General features: G+C 51.1%; 1 protein-coding gene across 2 annotated transcripts; it reads left to right on the top strand.

The window, feature by feature from the left end:
• Positions 1-58: 58 nt before the first annotated feature.
• Positions 59-27,018, top strand: Brsk1 (BR serine/threonine kinase 1). Of its 2 annotated transcripts, XM_052712021.1 has the most exons (19): positions 59-531; positions 1,909-2,003; positions 2,108-2,193; positions 3,895-4,035; positions 8,373-8,489; positions 8,597-8,630; positions 8,715-8,783; positions 15,126-15,272; positions 15,737-15,768; positions 16,174-16,344; positions 17,159-17,256; positions 17,419-17,578; positions 17,771-17,831; positions 18,208-18,577; positions 18,988-19,036; positions 19,131-19,254; positions 19,854-20,052; positions 21,458-21,547; positions 26,344-27,018. In XM_052712021.1, the coding sequence occupies exons 1-19, from the start codon at positions 402-404 to the stop codon at positions 26,499-26,501; spliced, it is 2,331 nt and encodes a 776-aa protein (XP_052567981.1). In that variant the 5' UTR covers positions 59-401; the 3' UTR covers positions 26,502-27,018. The 2 variants fall into 2 exon arrangements, with proteins under 2 accessions (XP_052567981.1, XP_052567982.1); XM_052712022.1 differs by lacking the exon at positions 59-531 and having other exon boundaries at positions 2,108-2,197.
• The last annotated feature ends 87 nt before the right edge of the window (positions 27,019-27,105 follow it).

Raw genomic sequence — 27,105 nt, 5'->3', positions numbered from 1 at the left:
GGGGGAGGCGGAGAGGAGGAGGAGGCGGAGGAGAGAGGGCGCGTGGGGGGGCGGGGGGGATCTCGGCCTGCAGCATCCGCCGGCCCCGCACTTCAGACCCCCCCTGCAGGGGGAGGCACAGGAAGGGGGGGGCCGGCCAGGGTCGGGCTGGGGAGGGGGGGCCGCGCAGCCCCCCCGGCCATGCTGACTCCAGGGGCCTGACCCCCCCGGCAGCCCCCCCTCCCCCAGCTCTGCGGCCCACCGCCTGGGGGGGCCAGCCCAGCCCCCTGGGGACCCCCGGAGAAGTGGGGAACAACCGGGGGGGCCGGGACGGAGGTGTCGCCGGCCCCCACCGGAGGAACGGGGCCACGGGCCGCAGGGGGGGCGGCCGGGGGACCGGTCGGGCCGGGACCAAGGGCACCATGTCGTCCGGGTCCAAGGAGGGTGGCGGGGGCTCCCCCGCCTACCACCTCCCACACCCACACCCACCCCAGCACGCCCAATATGTGGGCCCCTATCGGCTGGAGAAGACGCTGGGCAAAGGACAGACAGGTGAGCCTGGAACCTAAGCGGACACCTGGGGCGGGGGCGGGGTGCAGGAGGGGGCAGAAGGCGGGACCACGGGTATTTAAAGGGCAGACCCCGGGGTCCCTCATGGAAAAGGGGCTTGGGTCCTGAGTTCCAAGTGCCCGCGGTGTACGGATGTAGGGACTCTGACTCTGGGGCCTCGAGAGGGCAGGGGTCTGGGACTTCTGGGTCCGAGGGAGAAGTAGGGGTCCGGACTCCTGTGGCTCAAATAACCCTGTTGGGGCAGATGCTGGAGGGGCTCCAGGAGCAGTGGGGAAGTAGGCCCGCTGCGGGTGTGGGGCCCCGGCTGATTCTGCAAGCTGAGGCAGGCGGGTGCTGCTGCAGTACAGCCGCAGGCAGGGTGGAGGTGCGGGCAGGGTGGAGGTGCGTCCATCCTGAGAGAGGCTGCTTTCCTGTCCCTCTCCTCAAGCTCAAAAGGGGCCACCTGCGCTCGGGGCAGCAGGCTGGAGCCCTGGGGTGTGAGGTCGACCGCATTCTCCCCATTCTGCACAGTGTGGAAACAGGATGGAGAGGCGGGCTCTAGGAAGCTCAGCTCCCAGGAGTGGTTCTAGAAAGCAGGGTTGTGTTTGATTGTTGCTAAATGCTGACTGTGGCCACAACCACCTCCTTCTGGGTGGTGGGTGGAGGTGAACTAGGAGCCGACCTCTGGTGTTCCAGGCTGTGCGTCCCAGGTCCCTATGAAGCTGAGCTCCAGGCCTGAGATAGGAAGGGGAAGTCAGACTGTACATCTTGGTAGTACGAGTGTGAAGTGTTGTTGACCTCAATTCATGAATTATGGAAGGAGGAGAGGTCAGGAGCCTGGATTGCTGAGTCTGAGGGAGGAGGGCTGGGGCCAAGACTCCTGGGACTGAGAAGGTGGTACATATCCGATCTCTGGTTGCTTAAGTCGTGGAGTTAAGGACTCCCAGGAATAGGTAGGGTTTCCTGAGGCGGGTGGTCGGGCTTGGAATTTGCATGCTGTTGACCGTGGCAGCTACTTTTTAAGAGTTAAAAAAAAGATAATTGAAGGTTTGGGGTTTGGAAGGAGGTGAGGATGGGGAGGCTTGGGAAAGAAGAAAACTTGAGGGTGTGTTCTTTGTGAGATGATGGGGTTTCTGAAGTCTGAAAGGCAGAAATTTCAAGGGAGTGATGGGTTGGTTGAGAGAGCAAGGAGACAGATTGGGAGAAAGAAAATCTGGAAAGATGAAGTTGGGCCAGGGAGTCAAGAGTGAAAGCTGGGGAAGAGGGGCAGAGGGCGGACACTCAGCCGGAAGGAGGGGGGCTTGGGGAGTGATTGACAGCTTAAGAGCTGGGAGGAGACCCAGGAGAACACTCCATATTTATTTTAAATCTGACCTCCAGGGCTGGTTAAACTTGGGGTCCACTGTATCACGGGCCAGAAGGTTGCCGTCAAGATCGTGAACAGGGAGAAGTTGTCGGAATCGGTGCTGATGAAGGTGCGTGTGCATAAGAATGTGTATGTGGTCAGAGTACCCTTTGGTGCTGAGGGTACGGTAGAGAGGTCGTGCTGACCCCTTCTCTTGTGTCCCTGGCCCCTCAGGTGGAGCGGGAGATCGCCATCCTGAAGCTCATCGAACACCCGCACGTGCTCAAGCTCCATGACGTCTACGAGAACAAGAAATATTTGTAGGTATTTATAGACGCCCAGCCCCTCCATTCTCCCTCCCCATGTTATTATTCCAGAAACAGGACCTAATGTAGCCTGGCCAAACTCAACTGATCGAGTGCTTCTGTAGAATGCAGGAAGCCCTGAGTTCGACCCCCAGCACCGCATAAACTGGATGTGACAGCACACGTACGTGTAATCTCAGCTCTAGTGAGGTGAGGCAGGAGTATCAGAAGTTCAAGGTCATCCTCAGCTACATAGCTGTGTTGGAGGCCAGTATGAGCTACACGTGACCTGGGCCAGTCCCTTCCCTTGCTTACAGGAACACCTGCAATTCACACTCCGGCCTGATGTAGGACCAGAGTGGCCCTGAGTGGGGACAGAGGCGGAGCCTCTCAGTACTGTCTTCCTGCCTCAGCCTCCTAAGTAAAAGAGATTACCAGTCTGCACCAAGCCCAACTAACTGCCTTTTCCTCCCTGAGGCAGTTAGGGTTAGCGTTAGCCTAGTAAAGCCTGACGGATCCTTCCAAATTCCCACTCTGGGACATCGGAGATCTCTCCTATCCTGGCATCACTTCCGATGCCAGGGCTGGCCACCCCAACAATGGACCTCCTCTGGGAGTCCTGAGTCAGTATCACAAACTCCTTTACCATCCAGTTAAGATGGGGGTGGGGGGGGGTCAGCTGTCTGGGCATCAGAGAATGACTCTTTGTCCAGACTCTGGTGGCCCAGAGAACAGCTGGACTGGACAGCAGGAGAGGGGACAGGCCTCACGCTCCCCCCACCCCCTTAACCTACATCCCCAGGGTGTAGGATGAAGCCACTCCAACAACCATCAGGTTGGTGGGACAGGTTTCCCCAGGCTGGAAGCAGTGCCCAGCCCCAGGTTCTCATGGGAGTTGTAGTCCTTAGGCTTCCCAGGTGTGGAGGCAAGGAGAAGTCATCGTCTCCAAAGTTGATGGTTACCACTCCCACTCCATCATCAGTGCTGAGAGAGGGCTCATGAGGATTTGTGCTTCACATGGGAATCTAGCTGTCCAACGTCTCAGAAATTGAGTTTTTGTTTCCAGGGAGCTGATAGGAACTGGAGGTTTAATCTTTCAGAGCCTGATGGGATTTGGAGTCTCTAGAATCCAGGTGGCTGATGGGAATTGGGACTCTCTATGTCCCGGAGGCTTATGGGAAGTGGGAGGGGTTTTTGCTTTGTTTTGTTTGGTGGTTTTTATAAACTTCTTTGAATTAATGGGAGTTGTAGTTTCTCTTTGGTGTACACTGTAATTGTTACTGCCCAAGAATGAACGAGAACTTGGGTTTATTCAAGTCACAGGCTTGTGAGAATTAGAGGCTTGGCCTGGGGGAATGTGCTAATGGGAATAGGCTCTTTATTTCCCAGAGTTCCATGGTAATTGTGGTTTCTGACCTCAGGTGCCAATGGAGTTGCTTTATCTCCAAAAACAACCAAAAGTTTCCTTGGGAGTCTCTGCTACCCGGGACTAGTGGGAATAGAGTTTTGGTTTCCTAGAGACGTGTGGATATTGGAATCACTTCTCCTAGAGGCTTGTGGCCATCGGAGTCTCCTTCCCAGGGACTCGTGGCAGTTACAATGTCTTCCTTGCAGAGACGGGTGGGAACTGGGGCTTCACTGTCTTCAGTGAAGGGAGACCAGGCCTTGGTCCTTCACATGCCCCTTCCAGCCCTCGGCCCCGTCGGTGTCTTGCAGATACCTGGTTCTGGAGCATGTTTCTGGTGGTGAGCTGTTTGACTACCTGGTGAAAAAAGGGAGGCTGACGCCCAAGGAGGCCCGGAAGTTCTTCCGACAGATCGTGTCAGCGCTGGACTTCTGCCATAGCTACTCCATCTGGTGAGGGGACAGCTGGAGGGGGAGATGGCTGAGGGTGGCCCAGGAGGCAGGTCCCTGCAACCACATGGAGGGCTGAGCAGAAACCAGTGTGGTTAGCCCTCAACCCTAACCTTTTTAAAATTCCTGGTATTGTAACTCAGACCATACCATTTACCCTTTTGAAGAAGGGTACAGTTTCGTGGTTTTAAATACACTTTCAGTCTTGTGCATGGTTGCTATGTAATTTTAGAACTTTTTTTTTTATAATTGTGTGTGTGTGTGTGTGTGTGTGTGTGTGTGTGTGTGTGTGTGTAGTTTGAGGCTTGTACACGCCTTTGTGCACACTAGGCATGCACCACCCTTTGCCATATATCCCTGGCCTTTTTCTTTCTTTCTTTTTTCTGTGTGTGTGAGAAAGAAACCAGGTTTCTTATAGCACCTCTATATGTAGACTCTATGTAGACTAGCCTGCCCACAAACTCATTGCAGTCCTCCTGTCTCAGCCTCCCGAATACCGAGATTACAGTTGTGTACCACCACATGCCTCTGTATTTGGTATTTTTTTTTTTTTTTTTTTTTTTTGGTTTTTCGAGACAGGGTTTCTCTGTGTAGCTTTGCGCCTTTCCTGGAACTCACTTGGTAGCCCAGGCTGGCCTCGAACTCACAGAGATCCGACGGCCTCTGCCTCCCAAGTGCTGGGATTAAAGGCGTGCGCCACCACCGCCCGGCTGTATTTGGTATTTTTTACATTTTATTTTTTACTAGTGTGTGTGAGAGAGAGTGTGTACACATGTGTGCAACAGTGTGCACGTGGAGGTCAGAGGACAATTTTCAAGATCCTGTTCTCTCCCCTTTGTGGGTCCTGGGGAGTCAAACTGAGGTCATCAGGCTTGGAGGCAAGTGCCTTTACCCCCTGAACCATCTTGCCAGCACTTCTGTCCCTTTTAAAACCAACTCAAGGTCACCAAGATGGTATCCTATGGTTTCTTCTAGAAGTTGTACAGTTTTATCTCTTGCAACTAATCCTGGGGCCCCTTTCAAGTTAATTTCAAAGCTTTCAAGTGTTTGATGTGATGTAAGAATTGCAGTTTATGTTTTTGACATATGAATATCCCTGCAAAGAGATATTTCTTCTCCTCAGTGACTTCAGCCTAGACAAGATACGATGTGTGCAGGATTTAGGGTGAGGAGTACATACCTGTAATCCTAGCACTCAGGAGACAGAGGCAGGAGCATCATTGAGAGTTCAGTGCCAGCCAGGGCTACATAGAAAGACCCTCTCTTGCCAGGCATGGTGGCACACACCTTCAATCCCAGCACTCGGGAGGCAGAGGCGGGCGGATCTCTGAGTTTGAAGCCAACCAGGTCTACAGAATGAGTTACAGGGCAGCCAGGACTATTATACAGAGAAACCCTGTCTCAAACCCATGTTGTCATCCCCCCACCCACAGAGAAAGATCCTGTTTTTAAAAACAGGATGGGGGTGTGGCTAAAGAGATGACTGAGTGGTTAGAACGTAATACTCTTCGACAGGATCCAAGTTCAAGTCCCACCACTCATATCTAAAGTCTCACAACTGCCTGTAACTCCAGCTCCTGAAAGATGAGATGTCTCTAGCTTCACCAGACACCTGCAGTCACACACACACACTTAAAAATCAAATCTTTTTAAAAGGCACCTAAACTCAGGCTATTGAAATTAAGTTCACCTTTTTGAGTAGCCAGGGTATCAAGACTGGCAATGAAGACTATAGCCTGTAGGGGGCGATATTCCGATCCAAATAGAAACTGCAGAATTCTACAGCCCCACCTCCCTCCACATTTGACCCTTAAATCTTGAGGAGTTTGATCCAGGAGTATAAATGTCCTGAGGAAGGAACCAGTTGCCTGCTTTGAGTGGCAGGTTTTTGTTTTGTTTTTGTTTTTTTTTTATTACTTGAAACCTGTTGTAATGTACGCCTTTAGTCCCAGCACTTAGGAGGCAGAGGCAGGTGGATCTCTGTGAGTTCCAGGACAGCCAGAACTGCATAGAGAGACCCTGCCTCAAAAAAACTAAGGAGTTAAAAAAATTACTTGATATGCCCCCCAAATAATGATAACAATAACAGCAATAATAGTAATTGATCATAGTAATATCTGGGTATGGTGGTACATGCCTTTAATCACAGCACTTGGGAGTTCTCTGTGAGTTCAAGGCCAGCCTGGTCTACAGAGTAAGTTCCAAGACAGCCAGGGATACACAGAGAAACCTTGTTTTGAAAATTTAAAAAAAAATTACTTGATATGAAAATTTTTATTTTTATATTTATTGGGGGTATTAAGTAAGACAGAGTCTCATGGTATAGCGCAGATTGGCCTTGAACTCATATCAGTCCTCCTGCCTTGGCCTCCAGAGTGCTAGAATTACAGATATGACACTCCATACCTCACTGTTTTGTTTTGTTTTGTTTTGTTTTTTCAAGACAGGTTTTCTCTGTGTAGTCCTGGCTGTCCTGGAACTCGCTCTGTAGACCAGGCTGGCCTCGAACTCAGAGATCCGCCTGCCTCTGCCTCCCGAGTGCTGGGATTAAAGGCATGCGCCACCACCACCCGGCTACATTTCTCTTTTTTTTTTTTTTTTTTTTTTTAAAGATTTATTTATTTATTATGTATACAGAAGAGGGTGCCAGATCTCATTGCAGATGGTTGTGAGCCACCATGTGGGTGCTGGGAATTGAACTCGGGACCTCTGGAAGAACATTCAGTGCTCTTAACCTCTAAGCCATCTCTCCAGCCCCTCATTTCTCTTTTTTTTTTCAAAAACATTTATTTATTTAAGGGGAGGCACAAGTGCCGTGACCCACATGTAGAGGTCAGAAGACAACATTCGTTCTTTCTTCATGTAGCCTCCGGAGCTTAAACTCAGGTCATCAGCGCCTTGACGGCAAGGACCGTTACCTCCTGAGCTATCTCAATTTTTATATTTCTAATAACCAGTTCATTGTGGATGTGGCGGTACATACCTCTGGAGGCAGGGACAGGTAGATCTCCATGAGTTCCAGGCCAGCCCAGGGCAACATAGTGAGATCCTGCTTCAAGAAATACATAAGTAGGCCGGCAGTGGTGGTGGTGGTGGTGGTGGTGGTGGTGGTGGTGGTGGTGGTGGTGGTGGTGGTGGTGGTGCACACCTTTAATCCCAGCACTCGGGAGGCAGAGGCAGGTGGATCTCTGTGAGTTCGAGGCCAGCCTGGTCTACAGAGTGAGTTCCAGGACAGGCTCCAAAACTACACAGAGAAACCCTGTCTTGAAAAACAAGAAAAAGAAAAGGAATACATAAGTAAATTTTAAATTGGGGCTGTAGAGATGGATCAGTGAGCATGAGCGCGGGCTGCTCTTCAAGACCTGGTTCCAATGTCCTGCGCTACATCTCCAGCTCCAGGGGATCCAACACCCTCCTCTGGCATCTCCAGGCACCAGACATTCACATGGTGCCAATACATGCGTGCAGGAAAGCCCTGGCAGGGGCTGTCCGCACGGCTCAGTGGGGACGAGAGCTTGCAGCGGTGAAAGCTCAGGCCTCGAGAGGCAGAAGGCTCCCTGGCATTGGCTGGGCAGCCAAGCCAGCCATACTGATGAGCTCCAGGTACAGTGCGAGACCCTGCCTCAAAATGCACAGTGGAGAGCAACTGAGGAAGGCACTAGATGTCAACTTCCTGCTTTCACATGCATGCACATACCTGTGTCCACGCCCATACACAAAAAGGCAGTAGAGTCAGGCACAGCGATACATGCCTGTAATCCCAGTACCTGAGGGAGTAAGGCAAAAGCATTGATTCGAGTTTGGGGTCAACTTGAGCTACATATCTAGACATTATAGTATGACCCTATCTCTCTCTCTCTCTCTCTCTCTCTCTCTCTCTCTCTCTCTCTCTCTCTCTCTCTCACACACACACACACACACACACACACACACACACAGAGTTAGGCTTGAGGGCACATAGTTATAATTCCAGTACATGGGAGATAGAGACAAGAAGACCAGGATTTCAAAGCCATCCTCAACTATATAATCAGTGTGAGGCTAGCCTGAGCTACATGACACCTTGTCTTTAAAAAATACTAGAAGTGCCGGGCGGTAGTGGTACACGCCTTTAATCTCAGCACTCAGGAGGCAGAGGCAGGTGGATCTCTGTGAGTTCGAGGCTAGCCTGGTCTACAGAACAAGTTTCAGGATAGCTAGGACTGTTATATAGAGAAACCTTGTCTCAGAAAAACAAACAACAACAAAATACTAGAAGTATCTCACTCTAAGAGGTCGTAGGTGTGTGAGGATAGCTTCCCTGGGGGCAGCCAAAGCTGAGCTTCACCGCTTTGTCTTAGTCACAGAGACCTGAAGCCAGAGAACCTGCTGCTGGATGAGAAAAACAACATCCGAATCGCAGACTTTGGCATGGCATCCCTGCAGGTGGGGGATAGCCTCCTGGAGACCAGCTGCGGGTGAGTGGGAGGCCCAGCCCCTTCCCCCGAAGTCCCCGGAAGGGTGAGAAGCTGGCCAGGGCTCACACCCTCATACCCCCTCTCTCTTTTTCCTTCTCTTCCTCCAGGTCCCCCCACTATGCATGTCCAGAGGTGATCAAGGTGAGTGAGGGGATAAGGGGAGGGCAAGGAAGTGGACAGAGTGACCGCAGAGATGCCGTTGGGATGACACCTTTTGCCTTCCAGGGGGAGAAGTATGATGGCCGCCGGGCAGACATGTGGAGCTGTGGAGTCATCCTCTTTGCCCTGCTTGTGGTAAGGTGCCTTTGGCTGCTACCTCAGTATTTCTGGAACAATGTCACTCAATAGAGTATAGAACCTCATATGTATCCTCGTCTCCAGAGTCACCTCCTAAAGAATGGGAGTGTGTGTGTGTGTGTGTGTGTGTGTGTGTGTGTGTGTGACCTCTCAAATATTTGTAAGCATGTGTGACTGTATGTTTATATATATATGTGTGAATGTGTGTGATTTCTTGAGTATATAAAGATGTTTGTGAGAGGGATCTCGAAAATATATGTGTGATCTCCCAAATACGTGTGTGTGTGTGTGTGTGTGTGTGTGTGTATGTGTGTGTGTGGGAGGGTGTGGGTATGTGAGTGTGTGGGTGATCTCTTAAATATATGTGTGTGGGGATGATCCCATTAATGTAAATATATGTGTTTGATCTCTCAAGTATAGATGTGATCTCCCACATGTGTGTGGATTTATATAGAGAACAGTGGTTCTCAACCTTGCCAATGCTACAAACCTTGAGTATAGTTTCTCATGTTGTGGTAACCCCCAACCATAAGTTTATTTATTTATTTAATTTTTTTTTTTTTTTTTGGTTTTTCGAGACAGTGTTTCTCTGTGTAGTTTTGCGCCTTTCCTGGATCTCACTCTGTAGACCAGGCTGGCCTCGAACTCACAGAGATCCACCTGGCTCTGCCTCCCAAGTGCTGGGATTAAACGCGTGCACCACCACCACCCGGCCATAAAATTATTTTTGCTGCTCTTTCATAACTGTCATTTTGCTCCTGTTGAGAATTGTAATGTAAATATCTGTGTTTTCCGATGGTCTCAGGCGACCCCTGTGAAAGTGTCCTTCGACTCCCCTCCCCCCCAAAAGAGGGTCCTGTCCCACAGGTTGAGAACCACCGCTGATATAGAGACGGGCAGTGTCTCGTGTCTTCCAGGCTAGCCTTGAACTCATGTATAGGCCAGGATGGCTTTGAACTCCTGATTCTCCCAAGTGCTTGGATCACAGGCGTACACCACCGTACTTGGTTTGTGCACTGATAGGGACTGAACCCAGGGTTTTGCATGCTAGGCCTAAGATGTTTCTCCATCCCTGCTAGTCCTGTGTTTTACCTCGTGGATATCAAGACTTCTTTTTTTTTTAAGATTTATTTATTTATTTATTGTGTATACAGTGTTCTGCTTGCATGTATGCCTGCAGGCCAGAAGAGGGCACCACATCTCATTACAGATGGCTGTGAGCCACCATGGGGTTGCTGGGAATTGAACTCAGGACCTCTGGAAGAGCAGCCAGTGCTCTTAACTTCTGGGCCATTTCCCTAGCCCTCAAGACTTCTTTATTCCTCAGCCCCGTGGTCATTTCTCGCAGAGGCTTCCCAAAGCCTCCTCCATCTTTGCCCTCCCTTGACCCCCTCCCCAGGCCGGGTCTTGTGGCAGGCCCTCCTCCTCCCGGCCATGGTCAGGGTTGTCGGTATGTATCTTGTTGCGTAATTTTTCAAGCCTTATCTGCCTCCCTTGTCTGTCATGAGCTCCTTGAGGTCGGGACCCATATCGGTGGCTTTCATCTTCGTGCGTTTGTGTACTTGACTCCTCTCTGAAGACCCAGACTTGGCCTCTCATAGGCCTCCTAATGTGGCATGCATTAATAACTGACTCAAAGCAGGCTTTCTTCTGGGCATGTTTTGTTTTTAAGGTTTATCTTTTATTTATGTGTGCCTGTGTGTGTCCATGGTTGTCTGTGGAACAAAAAGGATGTCGGATTCCCTGGAGCTGGAGTTAGAGGTGGCTCTGTGCCTTTTAGCGTGGTTGCTGGGAACTGAACCTGGGTCCTCTGGAAGAGCAGTCTGTACTCTTAGCCATCTCTCTAGCACCCTGAGCACACCTTCTGGTTGTTTGTTCTAAAGATTGATTGATTGATTTATTATGTGTACAGTAGTCTTCCTGCGTGTACGCCTGCAGGCCAGAAGAGGGCGCCAGGTCTCATTACAGATGGTTGTGAGCCAACATGTAGTTACTGGGAATTGAACTCAGGACTCTGGAAGAGCAACCAGTGCTCTTAACCTCTGATCCATCTTTCCATCCCTGTTTGTTTGTTTTTAAGAGTTCTCTCTCTCTCTCTCTCTCTCTGATAGGGTTTCTCTGTGTAGCCCTGGCTATCCTGGAGCTTGCTCTGTAGACCAGGCTAGCCTCAAACTCAGAAAGCTGCCTGCCTCTGTCTCCCAAGTGCTGGAATTAAAGGTGTGCGCCACCATTGCCCGGCTAAGATTTATTTGTTTTTATTTTATGTATATGAATGTTTTGCCTGCATGTATATCTGTGAACTTTGTGCTCACCTGGTGCCTGCGGATGCCAGAAGAGCAGTCTAAATCCCCTAGAACTAGAATTATGGATAACTATAAGACACCATGTTGATGCTGAGAACCAAACCCAGGTCCTCGGCAAGAGCAGCAAGTATTCTTAACTGCCAAGCCATCTCCCTTGATGCATTTTTCAGGTGTTTTGAGACAGGGTTTCCTGTAACACAGGCTGACCTCAAGCTCACTATATAGCTTCCCTTAAAATTCTGTGCCTTGGGGCTAGAGAGAGATCACTCAGCAGTTAAGAGCACTGGCTGCTCTTCCAGAGGACCAATTCCCAGCACCCACGTGGCAGCTCACAGCTGTCTGTAACTCAAGTGCCAGTGGATCCAACTCCCTCACACAGTCATACATGCAGGTCAAACACCAGTGCACATAAAAATAAAATTAAAAAAGAAAAGAAAAGAAATCCTGTGCCTCCTTCCACTGTCCATGCCAGGTGGATACGGTGCTGGCGGTTGAACCCAGGGCTTGGTGTATGCGAGGCGAATTCTCTACCAACTGGCCTAGATCTCCAGATCCTTCCTCTCAGGTTTTTCTCATCAAATGGGGAAAAGACAGAGTTTTCAAATCTCTGCTTCCTCCTCTTGGACAAGGAAGCCACTCTCTCTCCGTAAGACTGTCTCCTTATGGACACAGTGTGAATAGTTACAGTACCAGCAATTGTGAAGACTTAAGTTAGTACTCCCAGTGCTGTAAACAGACAAGCAGCAGAAAGCACACTGAAAAACAAGTCAGAGTAATGACCGGCTGACCTTGATAAAAAGAAGCCGTGAGCAGTGGGGAGAAGGAACCTCGCTGGTTTTCGCCCAGAAGCAGTAATTCACCATTCCAGTACTCCCTAGCTCGCTGTTCACCGTGATTACATAAAAGTGAACTTCCGAGAGTAATGAGGACCAGCTGTGGCGGGCCTGGTATTTTCAGTCTGTCCCATAGCCTTGCCCAGTCCACAGAGGCGCGAGGCTGAGGCTCACCGCCCACGCATCAGGCGCCAGAGCCAAAGGTGGGCTTTTTGACCCCAAGACCAGCAGCGAGGTGCCCTCTCCCCGGCTTCCTTCACCCTGCATTCTGTCCACGCACCTTAGATACGAGGGACAACCGTTTAAAACACTGGGAAAAGCCCTAAGATTCACAACGTCATCTCCCAAGAGCCCTCCTCCGACTCCTTAGGTCAAACCAGACTCTCCTCTTGCTCGACTGTCCCCAGTCCTGATGATCACATCATCCCGTTCCAGCCCGTAATGGTTTTCCTTTGTTTCTCCTTGTATTCCCTTATTTTTGCTCGGTTTAAACATTTATGTATTCATTTGTCGTGTGTGTGTGTGTGTGTGTGTGTGTGTGTGTGTGTGTGTGTGTATCCAGGGCATGAAGTCAGAGGACAACCAGCAGGAGGCAGTTCCTTCTTTCACCGTGTGGGTCCCAGGGATGAAACTCTGGTGCATAGGCGTGGTGGCACATTCCCTCCCCAGTGAGTCATTCCGTGGCCCTGTTTGAGACAGGTTCTCATATATCGCAGGCTGGCCTTGACCCCATTATGTAACTGGAGACGACCTTGACTGTGTTTCTGCCTCCTCCTGGTACTAGGGTTACAGATATAGGTGGAGTTTTCCTGTCCCGACCACCCAGTCCCAAATAATCACCCAGAGGCTTATATTAATTGCAGATGCTCCGCCCAGAGCTCATGCTTCTTACTAGCTAACTCTCACATTTAAATTAACCCATTTCTGTTCATCTATGTATTGCCACGCGGCTCGTGGCTTTACCTGTCCTCTAGCATGTCTTGCTTCCTGGGCATCTCTCTGACTCCGCCCTTCCTCGTCCCGTCATCCCCACTTTGGCTTGCCCACCCAGCTTTATCCTGTTCAGCGATCAGCCGGTCAGCCTGTTTATTAAGCCAATCGTAGCGACATATATTCACACAGTGCGCAGAAAGGTGATTCCACAGCACACAGGCGTCAGCTCCATGTCCCGCTGATGATGCAGTGGTGGGGATTGTGCACAGCTTCATGCATGCTAGACAAGCACACTACCGCAACGGAGCCACATTCCTGGCCATTTTTGGTTTCAGACAGCGTCTTTCTATGTAGGCCAGGCTGGCCCCGAACCGACAGAGGTTGCCTGCCTAAGTCTACCAAGTTCTGGGATTAAAAGTGTGTACCGCCACATCAAGCCCTCTCAGTTCATTAGCTAGTTAGTTGTTTGTTTGTTTGAGACAAGGTCTCACTGGTAACCCTGGCCAGCCTAGAAATCACTGTGCAGACCAGGCTGGCCTTGAGTCCACAGAGATCCAGCTGCTATGCCTCCTGATTGCTGAGATTGCACCACGGCCAGCCCTCACTTGTTTTACTGGTATACCTATTTAGGCATTATTTATTTACGCTGAGATTAAAGGCATGAGCCACCACACCGGGCAGTCTCCTTCTCCTTTACTCTCTTTCAGACTTGGTCTTGCTATGTAACCCACACTGGAATAAAACTCACTGTGTAGCCCAGGCCGGCCTCACGGCTGCATCAGTCCTCCTGCCGTAGCCTCCTGAGAGCTGGGATTACAAGCATGCACCGCCTTGTCTGGCAAACACAGTATGTTAAGTGTAGAGGAACTTCCCACAGCACAGGGGCCTGAACCTAGGGACTGGTGTTCAATAGGCAAACACTCTACCACTGAACTCTATCTCCAGATGTTCCTCCTGTCTTTGTTCTGTTTTGTTTTGTTTTTGTTTTCGTTTTTCGAGACAGGGTTTCCCTGTGTAGCCATAGGTTGTCCTGGATCTCACTCTATAGACCAGGCTGGCCTCGAACTCACAGCGATCCGATTTCCTCTGCCTCCCGAGTGCTGGGATTAAAGGCGTGCGTCACCACCGCCTGGCTGTTCCACCTGTCTTTGGTTGTTTTGTTTGTTTATTTGTTTGAGTCAGGGTCTCACTATGTAGCCCAGGCTAGCCTAGAATTCACTTAGTAGACCAGGCTGGCCTCGGACTTGCAGTGGTGGGTTTTGTTTTTGGCTTTTTTTAGAGTCACACTTCCCCCTTGCAAGCCTCTACTATGTCCTTACATATTACACACTGGGCAGCCCTTTGTCAAACTGCTGAACTCCTTGTGTCTTAATTTCCCCATCAAAAGTGAGGATTATGGGCTGGAGAGGATGGCTCAGTGGCTAAGAGCACTTACTGCTCCTCCAAGAGGACCTGAGTTCAATTCCCTGTACCCACATCCGCCAGTTCACAGCGGTCTGTAACTTCAGCTCCGAGGGATCTGGCTTCCAAAAGCACTTGTTTGTATACACGTAGCACACACACATGCACCTAATAAAAATAATTTTTTTAAAGTGAGGATTATTTTGGGTTTGAGGTATTGTTTTGTTTTGTTTTGTTTCTGTGTTTTTTGTTTGTTTGTTTTGTTTTGTTTTGTTTTTTAATGTGGTTTCTGTTTGTGGCAGGGTGTTATGTCACCCAAGCTGGCCCTGAATTCACTATGTAACTGAAGATGACCTTAAACTTCTGACCCTCCAGCCACTACCTCCCAAGTTCTGGGATTGTAGGCATGTGCCACTACGCTGGCGTTGGGGATCGAACCCAGGGCTTCATGAATGTTAGGCAAGCACTCCACCCGCTGGACTCCATCTCCAGCCTTGTAGGCGAGGCTAGGAAGATTGTCCTACGCCGCTCTCGTGCCCATGGTGAGGGTGAGGTGTGTGGATGCATCATCAGCGCTCGGAACCTCCCCTGGCTAATCTTAAGCTCCACCTAATGCAGCGGTCCTCGACCTTCCTGATGCTTCGACCCTCTAATGCCGTTCCTCACGTTGTGGGGACCCCCAACCATAATGTTATTTCGTTGCTACTTCATAACTCATTTTACTACTGTCATGAATGGTAATGTAAATACCTGGTTTTCAAATGGTCTTAGGCGACCCCTGTGAAACAATGGTTCGACCCTCCCCAAAGGGTTTGGGACCCGCAGGTCGAGAACCACTGACCGAAGGCTCTTGGTCGTGTCTTGCACAGGGGGCGCTGCCCTTCGATGATGACAATCTGCGCCAGCTGCTGGAGAAGGTGAAGCGCGGTGTCTTCCACATGCCGCACTTCATTCCTCCGGACTGCCAGAGCCTCCTGAGGGGCATGATCGAAGTGGAGCCGGAAAAGAGGCTCAGTGTAAGTTGGTAGGGACTGGCAGAAGAGGAATGGTGGGTGGGTGAGATGCCAGAATTCCCAGGGGGGTCATGGGACGGATGAGTTCCTTAGAGCCTGCCTGTAAATCCTTGGATGGAGGCGTTCCCCGGTTACCCTGCAGCCCAAGGTCCAGCAAAACCTAAAACTTACAAACTAGAGAGGAAGCAGTCCAGAGAGTCCCAGGCCTCGGGGATGGCACATGTGCGGATGGGCAGGGGTTGAAAAGGTTGGCACGCAGAAAACTGCCACCCAGAGTCTGAAAATGGTCGTCTGTAGGCGCACATAACGACACGCTTTACGACCACCAGAGGGAGACATGATATGTCATCCTGCCTCTGGTTGGGGAGGGACCTCCCAGAATCAACGCTAACTGATTTTATTTAATTGCTCACCCTCTGTGTGTATCTGACCTAATTTCTGCTTCTCTGTAACCCACCCCTTCACAGCTGGAGCAAATTCAGAAACATCCCTGGTACCTGTGAGTAAGAGGGAATTGAACAGTTGGGTACCCGAGGGAGGGAGGACCGTGGGGCCAGAGCAGAGGTGGAGGGCGGGATGCCATGTTGGGTGGGGCGGGATGGGAGGAATTAGTCTCAAACTTATAAGTCCTGGCAGAAGAGGACAGAGCTGAAGAAGAGTGTCAGACCAGAGGGAGGAGGGAGCCAGGGGTCCATCTTGAGTCAGAGAGAGAACGAGGGTCTGAACTCCTGGGTCTGAAGGAGGAGAGCTAAATCCCGATTGCCTGGGTCTCAGGAAGTCAGCCTGGGGACCCCGACTCTCCAGGTCCTGGGAGGAGTAGTCTGGGCCTGGGACCTAAGCCTAGGATGATGCAGGCTCTCTTACGGATGCTGGTTTTCTCCAAAGTGTTTCTGCACCTTTCCAGGGGCGGGAAACACGAACCGGACCCTTGCCTGGAGCCAGCCCCAGGCCGCAGGGTAGCCATGCGGAGCCTGCCTTCCAATGGAGAGCTGGACCCTGACGTTCTGGAGAGCATGGCGTCCCTGGGCTGCTTCAGAGACCGCGAGCGGCTGCATCGAGAACTGCGAAGTGAGGAGTAAGAGCGCCCAAGATCCTCTCCCGGACACCCCCACCTCACCGGTTGACTGGGTTGTGGCAGTTCCCAAAACTGCCTGCAGGGGGCGTACCACATCCAGGCTTGGGGAGCCAACACACTAGAGGCTTAGAGCTGGTGTGCGCGGGAGCAATTGTGACCTGGCGAGAAATGCGCCAAGCAGGCACGTTGGATGAGGTCTGTGTCAAGCAGAACTTAGGATGTACTTAGTGAGTGCCCCAGTGTTAGCTACTATTGGGTAAAATTAAGTTGTGACGTGCATTGGACCCTAGGAAGATAACCATGCTCAGATGTAGGAAAATGGCATTCTGGGTCAGAGAAGAGAAATAGGACCAGAACGCCTGGGTCTGAGAGAGGAGGTCTACGGCTTGGACTTGAAGAACTGTGGTGGGAGGGGTGGGGTCTGGACGCCAGGGTCTAAAGGTGGAGGGCTAGCATCTGGACTTGAACCTTTGGATCTGGGGACAGATCCACTGGGTGCCCTGACTGCAAGGAACCACAGCATATGGGAGGGAGCGAGGTCTCATTCAGACACAAATTTCCTTATTTTACATACTTTTTTTTTTTCATTACATTTATTTACACATGGGGGGGGGGGGCGTGTGTGCCAAGGCACATTCGATTGGAGATCAGAGGATAACTTGGCAGGAGTTCGGTTCTTTCTTTCCACCATGTGGGTCCCAGGGATCCAACTCGGGCCATTGGCCTTTAGTGGCCAGAACCTTCATCCACCTCCCCAGCCCTGGGCACTGATTTCTGACCTCAGTCCTCCCTGCCTCCCTCTTCCCTGTCTCAGGGAAAACCAGGAAAAGATGATCTATTACTTGCTTTTGGATCGGAAAGAGCGGTATCCCAGCTGCGAAGACCAGGACCTGCCTCCTCGGAATGATGTCGGTGAGACGGCAGATTGGGCGGTCCGGATCCTAGGATTCCTGAGGGAGGAGGATGCTGTAGGCCTTGGGAGTCTACGTTTAGACAGCTAGACATTTATGAGAACCTCTCCCTGCTCTGGGCCTCGGTTTGCCTACTGAGGAGGTCGATGCTCTCTCCCTGCAGACCCACCTCGGAAGCGGGTGGATTCTCCCATGCTGAGCAGACACGGGAAGCGGAGGCCAGAGCGGAAGTCCATGGAAGTTCTGAGCATCACAGATGCTGGCAGTGGTGGTTCCCCGGTGCCTACCAGACGGGCCTTGGAGATGGCCCAGCACAGTCAGAGGTGAGAGTCTGTTGTCCCCTCCGGAAGGATCTTCAGCCCCAGAGCATTCTAGACCCTGCTCGACCTCAAGTCTTCTATGTACCTGGGACAAACCACTGCCCTGCCTGGTCCTCGTTCCCTGGGAGGACATGGAAGTGAAGGAACATCTGAACCTTTTGAAACGCAATTTTTTTTTTTTAATTCTGTAAACAGATCCCGCAGCGTCAGTGGAGCCTCCACTGGTCTGTCCTCCAGCCCTCTGAGCAGCCCAAGGGTAAGTCGAGACCCTCAGAGAATTGAGACAGATATGGAGTAGTCAAAAAAGGCTGAACAGGAAACACAGTTCCATGAGGCATCCTTACCCCAGAAGTGTCAAAGACCCCATTTCTGCCTTCTTAGGATTGGATTTGTAGTTTATCCGAAGGGTTTAATCATTTACCATAAGTTCTTTGAGCACGTTCAGTATGTCTCTGCTTAGCCTGGGCTGGGATACAGGGCCAGTGCCTCAAATCCTGAGTGTGGGTGGGGCTGACTGGACTACAATTCCCAGCATGTCTCGCGGACCTCCCCAGCGAGTCTAAGCAAGCAGTGCTTCCAAAGCGTCCCGGAAGTTGTAGTCCGAGCTCATACCAGGTCCCACTCCTCCACAGAGTCCGGTCTTTTCCTTCTCACCGGAGCCAGGAGCTGGAGATGAGGCTAGAGGCGGAGGCTCCCCGACTTCCAAAACACAGACGCTGCCTTCTCGGGGCCCCAGAGGCGGGGGCGCTGGGGAGCAGCCACCGCCCCCCAGTGCCCGTTCCACACCCTTGCCCGGACCACCAGGCTCCCCGCGCTCCTCCGGCGGAACCCCCTTGCACTCACCTCTGCACACGCCTCGAGCCAGCCCTACTGGGACCCCAGGAACGACACCACCGCCCAGTCCAGGCGGTGGCGTCGGGGGAGCCGCCTGGAGAAGTCGTCTCAACTCCATCCGCAACAGTTTCCTGGGCTCCCCTCGCTTCCACCGGCGCAAGATGCAGGGTAGGGGTCTCGGCAGATGCAAGGCTGGAGTTGCCAGCTGCTGAGTTCTAATGGGGGAAGGAGAGGGCTGAATGTCTTGTCCATCGGGCAATCTCCATGGGGGTCTTTGGGTAGGAAAGAGAGCCATCTTTCCAAGCAAGTCCCAAGACAAATTGAGATGATAACCTTTGGAGAGAAGAGGTGGGTTTCCGGAAAGAGGCGATGGGGACAGGTCCTGTATGATGTACTCTGGTCCATGTACTCTGGGGCTTGAGCCTTACCCTGAGGGGTATGGCCTAACCACTGCCTTTCCTGAAGGGGCCAGATCAGACTACCTGGTTAGGATTAGGGTTTGAGAGGCGACTTGCACCTACACGGCCCTGGGTGATAAATAATAAGTATTGACTACTTTCTCTCCCCTCCCTGACCAGTCCCCACCGCTGAGGAGATGTCCAGTTTGACACCAGAATCCTCTCCCGAGTGAGTTCAACAAGGGAAGGAACTGAGTGGGAACTGAGGGGGTCCGTCTTTTAGCGTCTTCCTGACCCTACTGTTTCTATCCCCTTCTATCCAGGCTGGCAAAACGCTCCTGGTTCGGGAACTTCATCTCCTTGGACAAAGAAGAACAAATATTCCTCGTGCTAAAGGACAAACCTCTCAGCAGCATCAAAGCGGACATTGTCCATGCCTTTCTGTCGGTGAGAGCCCTAGCATCCCCACTGACCACAAAGCTACAGCCCCTGCCACTCTATCCCTGGCCGGACTTGCTTCTGAGACTCATGGGATTTGTAGTTTTCCAGCAAGAGCAGACTTTTGGGCCCAAAGTGCTGAAATAAGACCCTCAAAACAGTTTCCTGAGTACCATAGGAAGGTGAATGAATTGACATGCCTTGACACAAGATCTGAGGGTGGTACGAGGAAAGACCTTTCTCAGTGGACTTTAACGTTTCCTACTTACTGCCAGTCCCACAGTCCTTTGCTATAGGGCTGGTGGGATTTGCAATTACCGAGACATGTGACTTGTGGAGGAAGGGAAACATGTATTTCATATGGCTCAGAAGTGTATTTCATATGATTCTGGCTATCCCATAGGTAGCGGAGGTTATATGAATTTAGGATTCATTCTTTTGAATGTAGGGCAGAGGAACTACAGGCACCAGTGGGCATGGGCCCTCCCAAGACTTGTTTGTTATTCTTTCCCCCAGTGGCTGATGGGACTTGTTCCTTGTCCAGAGCCAGGTGTAGGATGGTGATCTGTCCCTCAGACTCACCCCATCCTTATATCCTTACCTTCTAGATCCCCAGCCTGAGTCACAGTGTGCTGTCACAGACCAGCTTCAGGGCCGAATACAAGGCCAGCGGCGGCCCCTCCGTCTTCCAGAAGCCTGTCCGCTTCCAGGTGGACATCAGCTCCTCCGAGGGTCCAGAACCCTCCCCTCGAAGAGATGGCGGTGGTGGAGGTGGCGTCTACTCCGTCACCTTCACGCTCATCTCTGGTGAGTCTCTCCCGACCAGCCTTGGGGTAGTCATGATCTCTAAATAGGATTATCCACACAGGAGAGCAGCAAGAAAAGGAAATCAGCACAGACTGTGCTGATTCTGTGAGCCCCCCTCCCCCCCCACAGGCTTTCCTTTCCCAGTCTTTCCATGGGCGTATATAATGAGAGATCATTTCATTGGTATCAGTAATCACTCGTTTTTCAAAGGGGGAAAAAAAAAAGGTCTATAGAGTGCTCTGTGCTACCTTTTCATTTTCTATTAGAAGTGTGAGCATGCTAGCCTCCAACATCAGTGCCCTACCCAGAGCAGACATCACCAATCCATCCGTGGAGTTCAGCTGTAGTCTCAGAATTTGAACTCCAGGCAGCCATGACCAATCAAGAGTTAGCCTGAGAGAAGAAAATCCACAGGAATGCCTTGCTTTCAAGTCTTGGTTCCTGGGCCTTCATATTGGAAGTATATACATTGGAAGTATATACATATTTGCTCTCTTGGTCACCAGTTTTAATATGTTATGGTCGGGGGATGACTTTACAATGAGTGTGTGTGACGTCAGCTGGAGGTCAAAGGTCAGTTTGTAGGAATCTCCTACCATGTGATCCCAGGGATTGAACTCCAGGTTGTCAGGCATGGCAGCAAGTGTCTTGCCATCTTGCCAGCCCACGGTGTGGTGGTGGTGTTTGTCTGTCCGTTTCTCTCACTTACTTTTCTATGTTAAAGAAAAAAAAATTTTTTTGTTTTTTTTTGTTTTGGTTTTTGGTTTTCTGAGACAGGGTTTCTCTGTGTAGTTTTGGCGCCTGTTCTGGATCTCACTCTGTAGCTAAAGCTGGCCTCAAACTCACAGAGATCCTCCTAGCTCTGCCTCCCAAGTGCTGGGATTAAAGGCGTGCGCCACCACCGTCCGGCTAAGAAAAATTTTTTTATGAATATGAGTATTTTTTCTGCATGTGTGTCTGTGCATTATGTGTGTGCCTCGTGCCCAAGGAAGCCAAGGAAGATGTCAGATTCCCTGGGACTGGAGTTACAAGTAGTTGTGAGCCAACACGTGGGTGCTAAGAATCAAACTCAAGCCCTCTAGAAGACAGCCAGTGATCTTAACCACTGAGCCATCTCTCCAGCCCCTCACTGGTTTTTCTCACGTTTTTTTTTTCTCTTCGTATCCTTAAGGAAAGTTAAGCAGCAGCATCTATTTAAAGAGAGACCGACACCTATCGTTCGTTATATTAAAATGAAGATGTCTGGGTGTAACAGTGTTCCTTAGGTGCAGGGCAGAGATCCATTTGGGAACCAGTTATTGATGCAGGCCCAACAGAGTCAAAGGAGGACTGTCTTGCTTGACGGAGGGACTTTGCTGCCTCCACTCTGAGTGACCGTGTTTCCTATCTGCCCATCCCCCACCAGGTCCCAGCCGTCGGTTCAAGCGAGTGGTAGAAACCATCCAGGCACAGCTGCTGAGCACTCACGACCAGCCGTCTGTGCAGGCCCTAGCAGGTGGGTGACATCCAGGGTGACCGGGTCCAAACGCTGCTCTCTCTTTGCTTGGCTGGCCCACTTCATGGACTTTTGGCCAGTGTCTTGCTGAGGCTTGAGAATAGATGTTCCCACAAAAGGCTGGGGTCTGAGAAGGGACTCCTCAGCACCCTGGAGGCTCTTAGAGGACAGTGGCCTCCATGTTGGGAGCAATGGAACGTGGTGCCACAGAGCTGTGGGAGATTTCCCAGCCATCCTGGTGTGCCTGGGACTAGGGGCAAGGCATAACCTTTAGGCTAAAACCAGGACAGATAGGATGTATTAGTGGCTCACTTTACAGGACCCAAATGTCATTGGAATTGAAGGACATAGTTCTCATCTGGCATCCAGAGGGCAGAGCAGAGGCCAGGCCTCAGGGAGGTGTTATAATTCATCCGGTTTCCATAAGAGAATAACATAAGCCAACTAGGGTTAGCTCAGAGGTAGACTGTTTGCCTAGCAAGGGTCCTGGGTTCAATCCCCAACAGAGAAAAAGACAAGCAAAAGACATGATCTGGGTGGCTTTTTAAGCAATAGGAAACCAGGTATGGAGGTGCTTGCCTGTAGTCCCAGCATTCAGAAAACTGAGGCAGGAGGATTGCCACAAACTCAAGGCCATCCTGAGTGACTAGTTCCAGGCCATTTTGGCCACTTCATAAAACTGTCTCAAGGCAAACAAATGGGGCTGAGGATGTAGCTCAGTTATAGAGTGCTTGGCCAGCATGCACTAATCTCTGGGTTCAATCCTGGCACCATGTAAACTGGAAATGGTGTCACACAGCTGTAATGTCAGGCAGCATTAGAGTCAGGAGGATCAGAAATTCAAAGTCAGCCAGGCAGTGGAGATACACGCCTTTGATCCCAGCATTCAGGAGGCAGAGGCAGGCAGATCTCTATGAGTTCAAGGCCAGCCTGGGCTACAGAGGGAGTTCCAAGACAGGCAGAACTACACAGAGAAACCTTGTCTTGAAAAACAAAACAAATAAAGAAAATCAGGGCTGGAGAGGTGGCTCGGTGTTTAAGAGCACTGGCTGCTCTTCCAGAGGACCCGGGCTCAATTGCCAGCAACCATATGGCAGCTCACAACTGTCCATAACTCAAGTTCCAGTGGATCCGACACCCTCATACAGATATACATGCAGGCAAAATACCAATACACATAAATTTTTTAAAAATGAAAGAAATTCAAAGTCATGCTCAGCTATGTATCAAATTTGAGGCCAGACAGATATTTATGAGACCCTGTCTCAGAAATAAACAAAAAAAATTTATTTTCTTTTTTAATTATTTTTTTTAAATAGCATTATATTTTATGTGCCTGGGTGGTTTTGCCTGCATGTGTGTCTGTGCACCGTGTGCATGCTTGGTGTGTGTGGAGGCCAGAAGATGGCACCAGAGCCCTCAGAAGTAGAAGTACAGAGAGTTCTGAGCTGGAGATTAGATGCAGGTCCTCTGGAAGAGCAGCCAGGGCTCCTAGCCAGGAAGCCATCTCTCCAGCCCAAGAGTTTTTGTTCCGAGACTAGAAGTCCCAGGTCAAGGCAGCGTGACCGATCTTGTGTCTGTCTGGAGCCCACCTCCTCATTCTCTGATGGCCTCTTCTCACTGTGTCTCCTTAGGTTTCCTTTTGGCTTTTTTAAAAACAGGTTCTCTTCTATCCCAGACTGGCCGCAAGCTTGGTATGTAGACACAGAGGACCTTGAACTCCCCATCCTCCTGCCTCCGTCCCAGCTGCTGGGATGACAGGCGTGCACCACCACCTGTCTAGCTTTCACTGAGGTCTTTGATAATTTCATGGCACGAAGCCCATATATGAAGGCTCCACCCTAAAAAAATGATGGGGGACACAGCATTCAGCCTGTAGTACCAGGGGTGTCTGCCATAGCAACCAAAGGTGCAAAGATGAGAATTGTACGTGAATGAAGAGTTTACAGAGAAAAGTAGGCTCCACAGCAGGATGCGAGAAAGGAGCATGCCAGGTACGTCAGAGTCCAGCGAAATCAGCCTGACATCCCTCTGTCCCCACCCCTATAGAAGGGATCCAGCGCAGAGAATCCAGCAATGAGTACAGCAGCCACTAGAGGACACTAGTAGCTTGACTCTTGACAGGGCTCGTCTTGATCCTGGATTCATTGGCTGCCGTTAATAAATGACCTCAAGCTGGGCGGTGGTGGTGCACACCTTTAATCCCAGCACTCGGGAGGCAGAGGCAGGCGGATCTCTGTGAGTTCGAGGCCAGCCTGGTTTACAAAGTGAGTTCTAGGACAGCCAGGGCTACACAGAGAAACCCTGTCTCGAGAAAAAAAGAAGACCTCAAAGTTAGTCCCTGAAACAATACAGATTTTCCATCCTGCTGTCCTGGAGGTGCGGCACCCAGGCTGACATCAGGGTGTCTTCCCGAGAGCTGTCCTCTCTTGCTCTGCAGCTCCCTCCTTCACCTGTGGCCACATCCTGCAGAGCCAGGAACACTGCTCTGCCCTTGACATGACTGGTTCATTTAAGGACTTGTGTGACTAAACTGGGTCTACCCAGATAATCCCAGGTAGTCTCCCCACCCACAGGGATTATTCTGAGTCACAGGCATGATCTCAACGTCTTCACAGGTCCCCAGCTTTATGATGTGAACGTCTGTGGGGGATAGCATTATTCAGCCTACCACAGCCTCCCTGGGGGTCATTTGGCAAGTCTCACATGGAGAGCAGGAAGATGTTATTGGCATCGTGTGGGTGGGGACCAGGGACGCTGAAAAACCTTGTAACTCACAGAAAACCTCTCACAGCAGAGTTTTTTAGGCCCAGGAGGATTAGTTAAATGACTGGTTGGTGCAACAAAATACCTTACAAAGGCAACTTCAGGAAGTGGGTTTTGGCAAGAGAGCTCAGCATCTGAAGGTGCTCCAGCTCCTAACTCCTCCTGAGTCAGGTCCCCATGACCCACATGATGGAAAGGAGAGCAAACTGGAGCTGCAGCACACCACACACACCACACACACACACACAGAGTAAGGAAAATGCTGGGCGGTGGTGGCGCACTCAGGAGGCAAGAACGGGCGGATCTCTGTGAGTTCAAGGCCAGCCTGGTCTATGGAGAGAGGTCCAGGACAGCCAGGGCTACACAGAGAAACCGTCTTGAAAAACCAAAAAAAAAAAAAAGAGGAGGAGGGAAAGGAAAAGGTTTCTTTTGGCCTGCAGTTCCAGGGGACCATCCATCATGGCAGAGAGGGCATGGCGGCCCCACCCATGGAGTGGTACAGCTCACATTGGGGTGGGTCTTCCCACATTAGTTATCCTAGTCCTGACCATCCTTTACAAACATGCTCAGAGCCTTGTTTCATGATGGCTCCAGATCCTGTTAACCTGACCTGTGATCTAGTCACTTGGGAGGCTGAGGCAAGAGAATCAGGTGCTCAGGGTCATCCTCTGCCACAGAGTGAGTTCAGGGCCAAGCTGAGCTATGTGGGGGTGGGCTAGAGAGATGTCCCAGCCGTTGAGAACACTTGTTGCTCTTGTAGAAGACCCCAGCGTCTGCATGATGACTCATAACCATCCAGAACTCCAGTTCTAGGAGATCTAATGTTCTCTTCCAAACTCAGTGGACACCAGGCATGCACATGGTACACATACATGCGGGAAGCCACACATAAAATAACACCTAAAGGGGGTGGGGGTGGGGGCAGAGAAATGGCTTAGTACATTGTTAGATAAGCAAGCATGAGAACCTGAGTTTCATCCCCAGAACCCATGAGAAAAAGCCAAGGGGCTGGGGACTTAGCTCCGGGGTAGAGTGCTTGCCTAGTGAGGCAGGGTCCTGTTCTCAGCTCCAGGGGAAACAGTTTGGCCATACTGCAATGTAGCCCTGTAATCCCAGCACTGAGAAACAGGGGAGCCCCTAACCAATCCAACCAATTGGTAAGCTCCAGGTTCAGCGAAAGAACCAAACTCCCCCAAACGGTCCTCTGAGCTCCACTTGTGAGCTGCAGCATGGGTGTGTCCCCACACAAAATAAATACTTAAAAATGTAACCTAGGAAATAAGATAAACCAAACAGAGTGGACTTTAATCCCAGTACTCAGAAGGCAGAGGCAGGTAGATCTCTGTACATTGGAGGACAGCCTGGTCTACATAGAGAGTTCAGATGTTGACCTCCATGTACACACAAAATCGTGTACACACACATGCTAGCCCATGTGTACAAAGTGTGGCCTTCCTCAGGTCAGCAGAAGCAGAAGGGTCTGAGACCCCAAGACAATTCACAACACTGTGAACTCCATTCCCGTAGAATTACCTAGTTGTAGATAAGGGGTACAGCAGATATCAACCCTGCGGTTGCCTCTGAGAGCTGAGAATTCCTTGTGGTGGGCTGGCCTGGACCTCGGACAAACTGGGCAGGTTTTTCGAAGCTACAGGGCACCTGTGGGCCCCCTGTAGGAAAAGGTGGGCTTCCCTATGGCAGCTGTCTCTGGGACTTGAAGTCCCACAAATGGTGAATTCCATCTCTGTTATGATTGTTGTTATTTCTATCACATTTATTTATTTGTGTATGGGGGAGTGAGCATCATGGTGTGCATGTGACGGTCAGAGGACACCTTGGAGTCTCTATCCTCCTATGTGGGCCCCAGGGATCAAACTTCAGTCACCAAGCTTAGTGACAAGCGCCTTTACCCGCTGGGCCATCCTGCCGACCAACTTTGGTTTCTTGGGGCTACTGAGACCAGCAGATAGGAGCCTCAACCTGGTTTCAGCAGCCTGTCAGCCCATACAAAATCACTTCTTCCTTCACAGATGAGAAGAATGGAGCCCAGACCCGGCCTGCTGGTAACCCACCCCGAAGCCTGCAGCCCCCACCAGGCCGCCCTGACCCTGATCTGAGCAGCTCTCCCCGCCGAGGACCCCCTAAGGACAAGAAGCTCCTGGCCACCAATGGAACCCCTCTACCCTGACCCCAGGGGGCCAGGGAAGGAGGGGAGCCCCCTCCACCCCCCTTCCCTGCCCCCCTACTGTGAATCTGTATATAAGGCCCAAGGAGTATGTGGGGGGGGGACATAAAACTCGGTCTTGCCCTGCAGGGTTGGGGCTCCAGGGGCCGTGCCCAAGGGGGGGAGGTTCTAGGGCAAAAAAGGGGGGTGGGAGCTGTTTCTATTTATTTATTAATTTATTATTTTATTTATTGATCAATCTCTGCGGGCGGGGTGGGGGAGGGGTGGGAGCTGGTTGGGGGTGGCTTAGCAGATCCGGACAGGGTCCTCTGTCTCTGTGTCATCCCCGGCCCCCACTCCCCTTCCTGGGCCCCCCCCCCCGCTCCCCACCAGGTCCTTCTTCCTTCCCCTACTACGACCTTCTGTACGGATTTGCTCTCCCGGAAGGAATTCTGGTTTCGCGTGATCCTGCCTGCGTCCGTGTCTGATTCCGCGCGGCAACAACAACAACAAAATTAATAAATAGCCTTGATCAGGGATAGCCCGCTTGCCTTCGCCTCTCAGTTCCTGGGGTGCTTCTTCTGATCACAGGGACAGGTGGGTACCAAGATGCTGCCTCTCTGAGTGG

Source organism: Peromyscus californicus, unplaced genomic scaffold, assembly GCF_007827085.1.
Source record: "Peromyscus californicus insignis strain IS unplaced genomic scaffold, ASM782708v3 Scaffold_4__1_contigs__length_199733344, whole genome shotgun sequence".
NCBI lineage: Eukaryota > Metazoa > Chordata > Mammalia > Rodentia > Cricetidae > Peromyscus > Peromyscus californicus.
The sequence above is the reverse complement of the archived record's forward strand: the minus strand, read 5'-3'. Positions and strand labels throughout refer to the sequence as shown.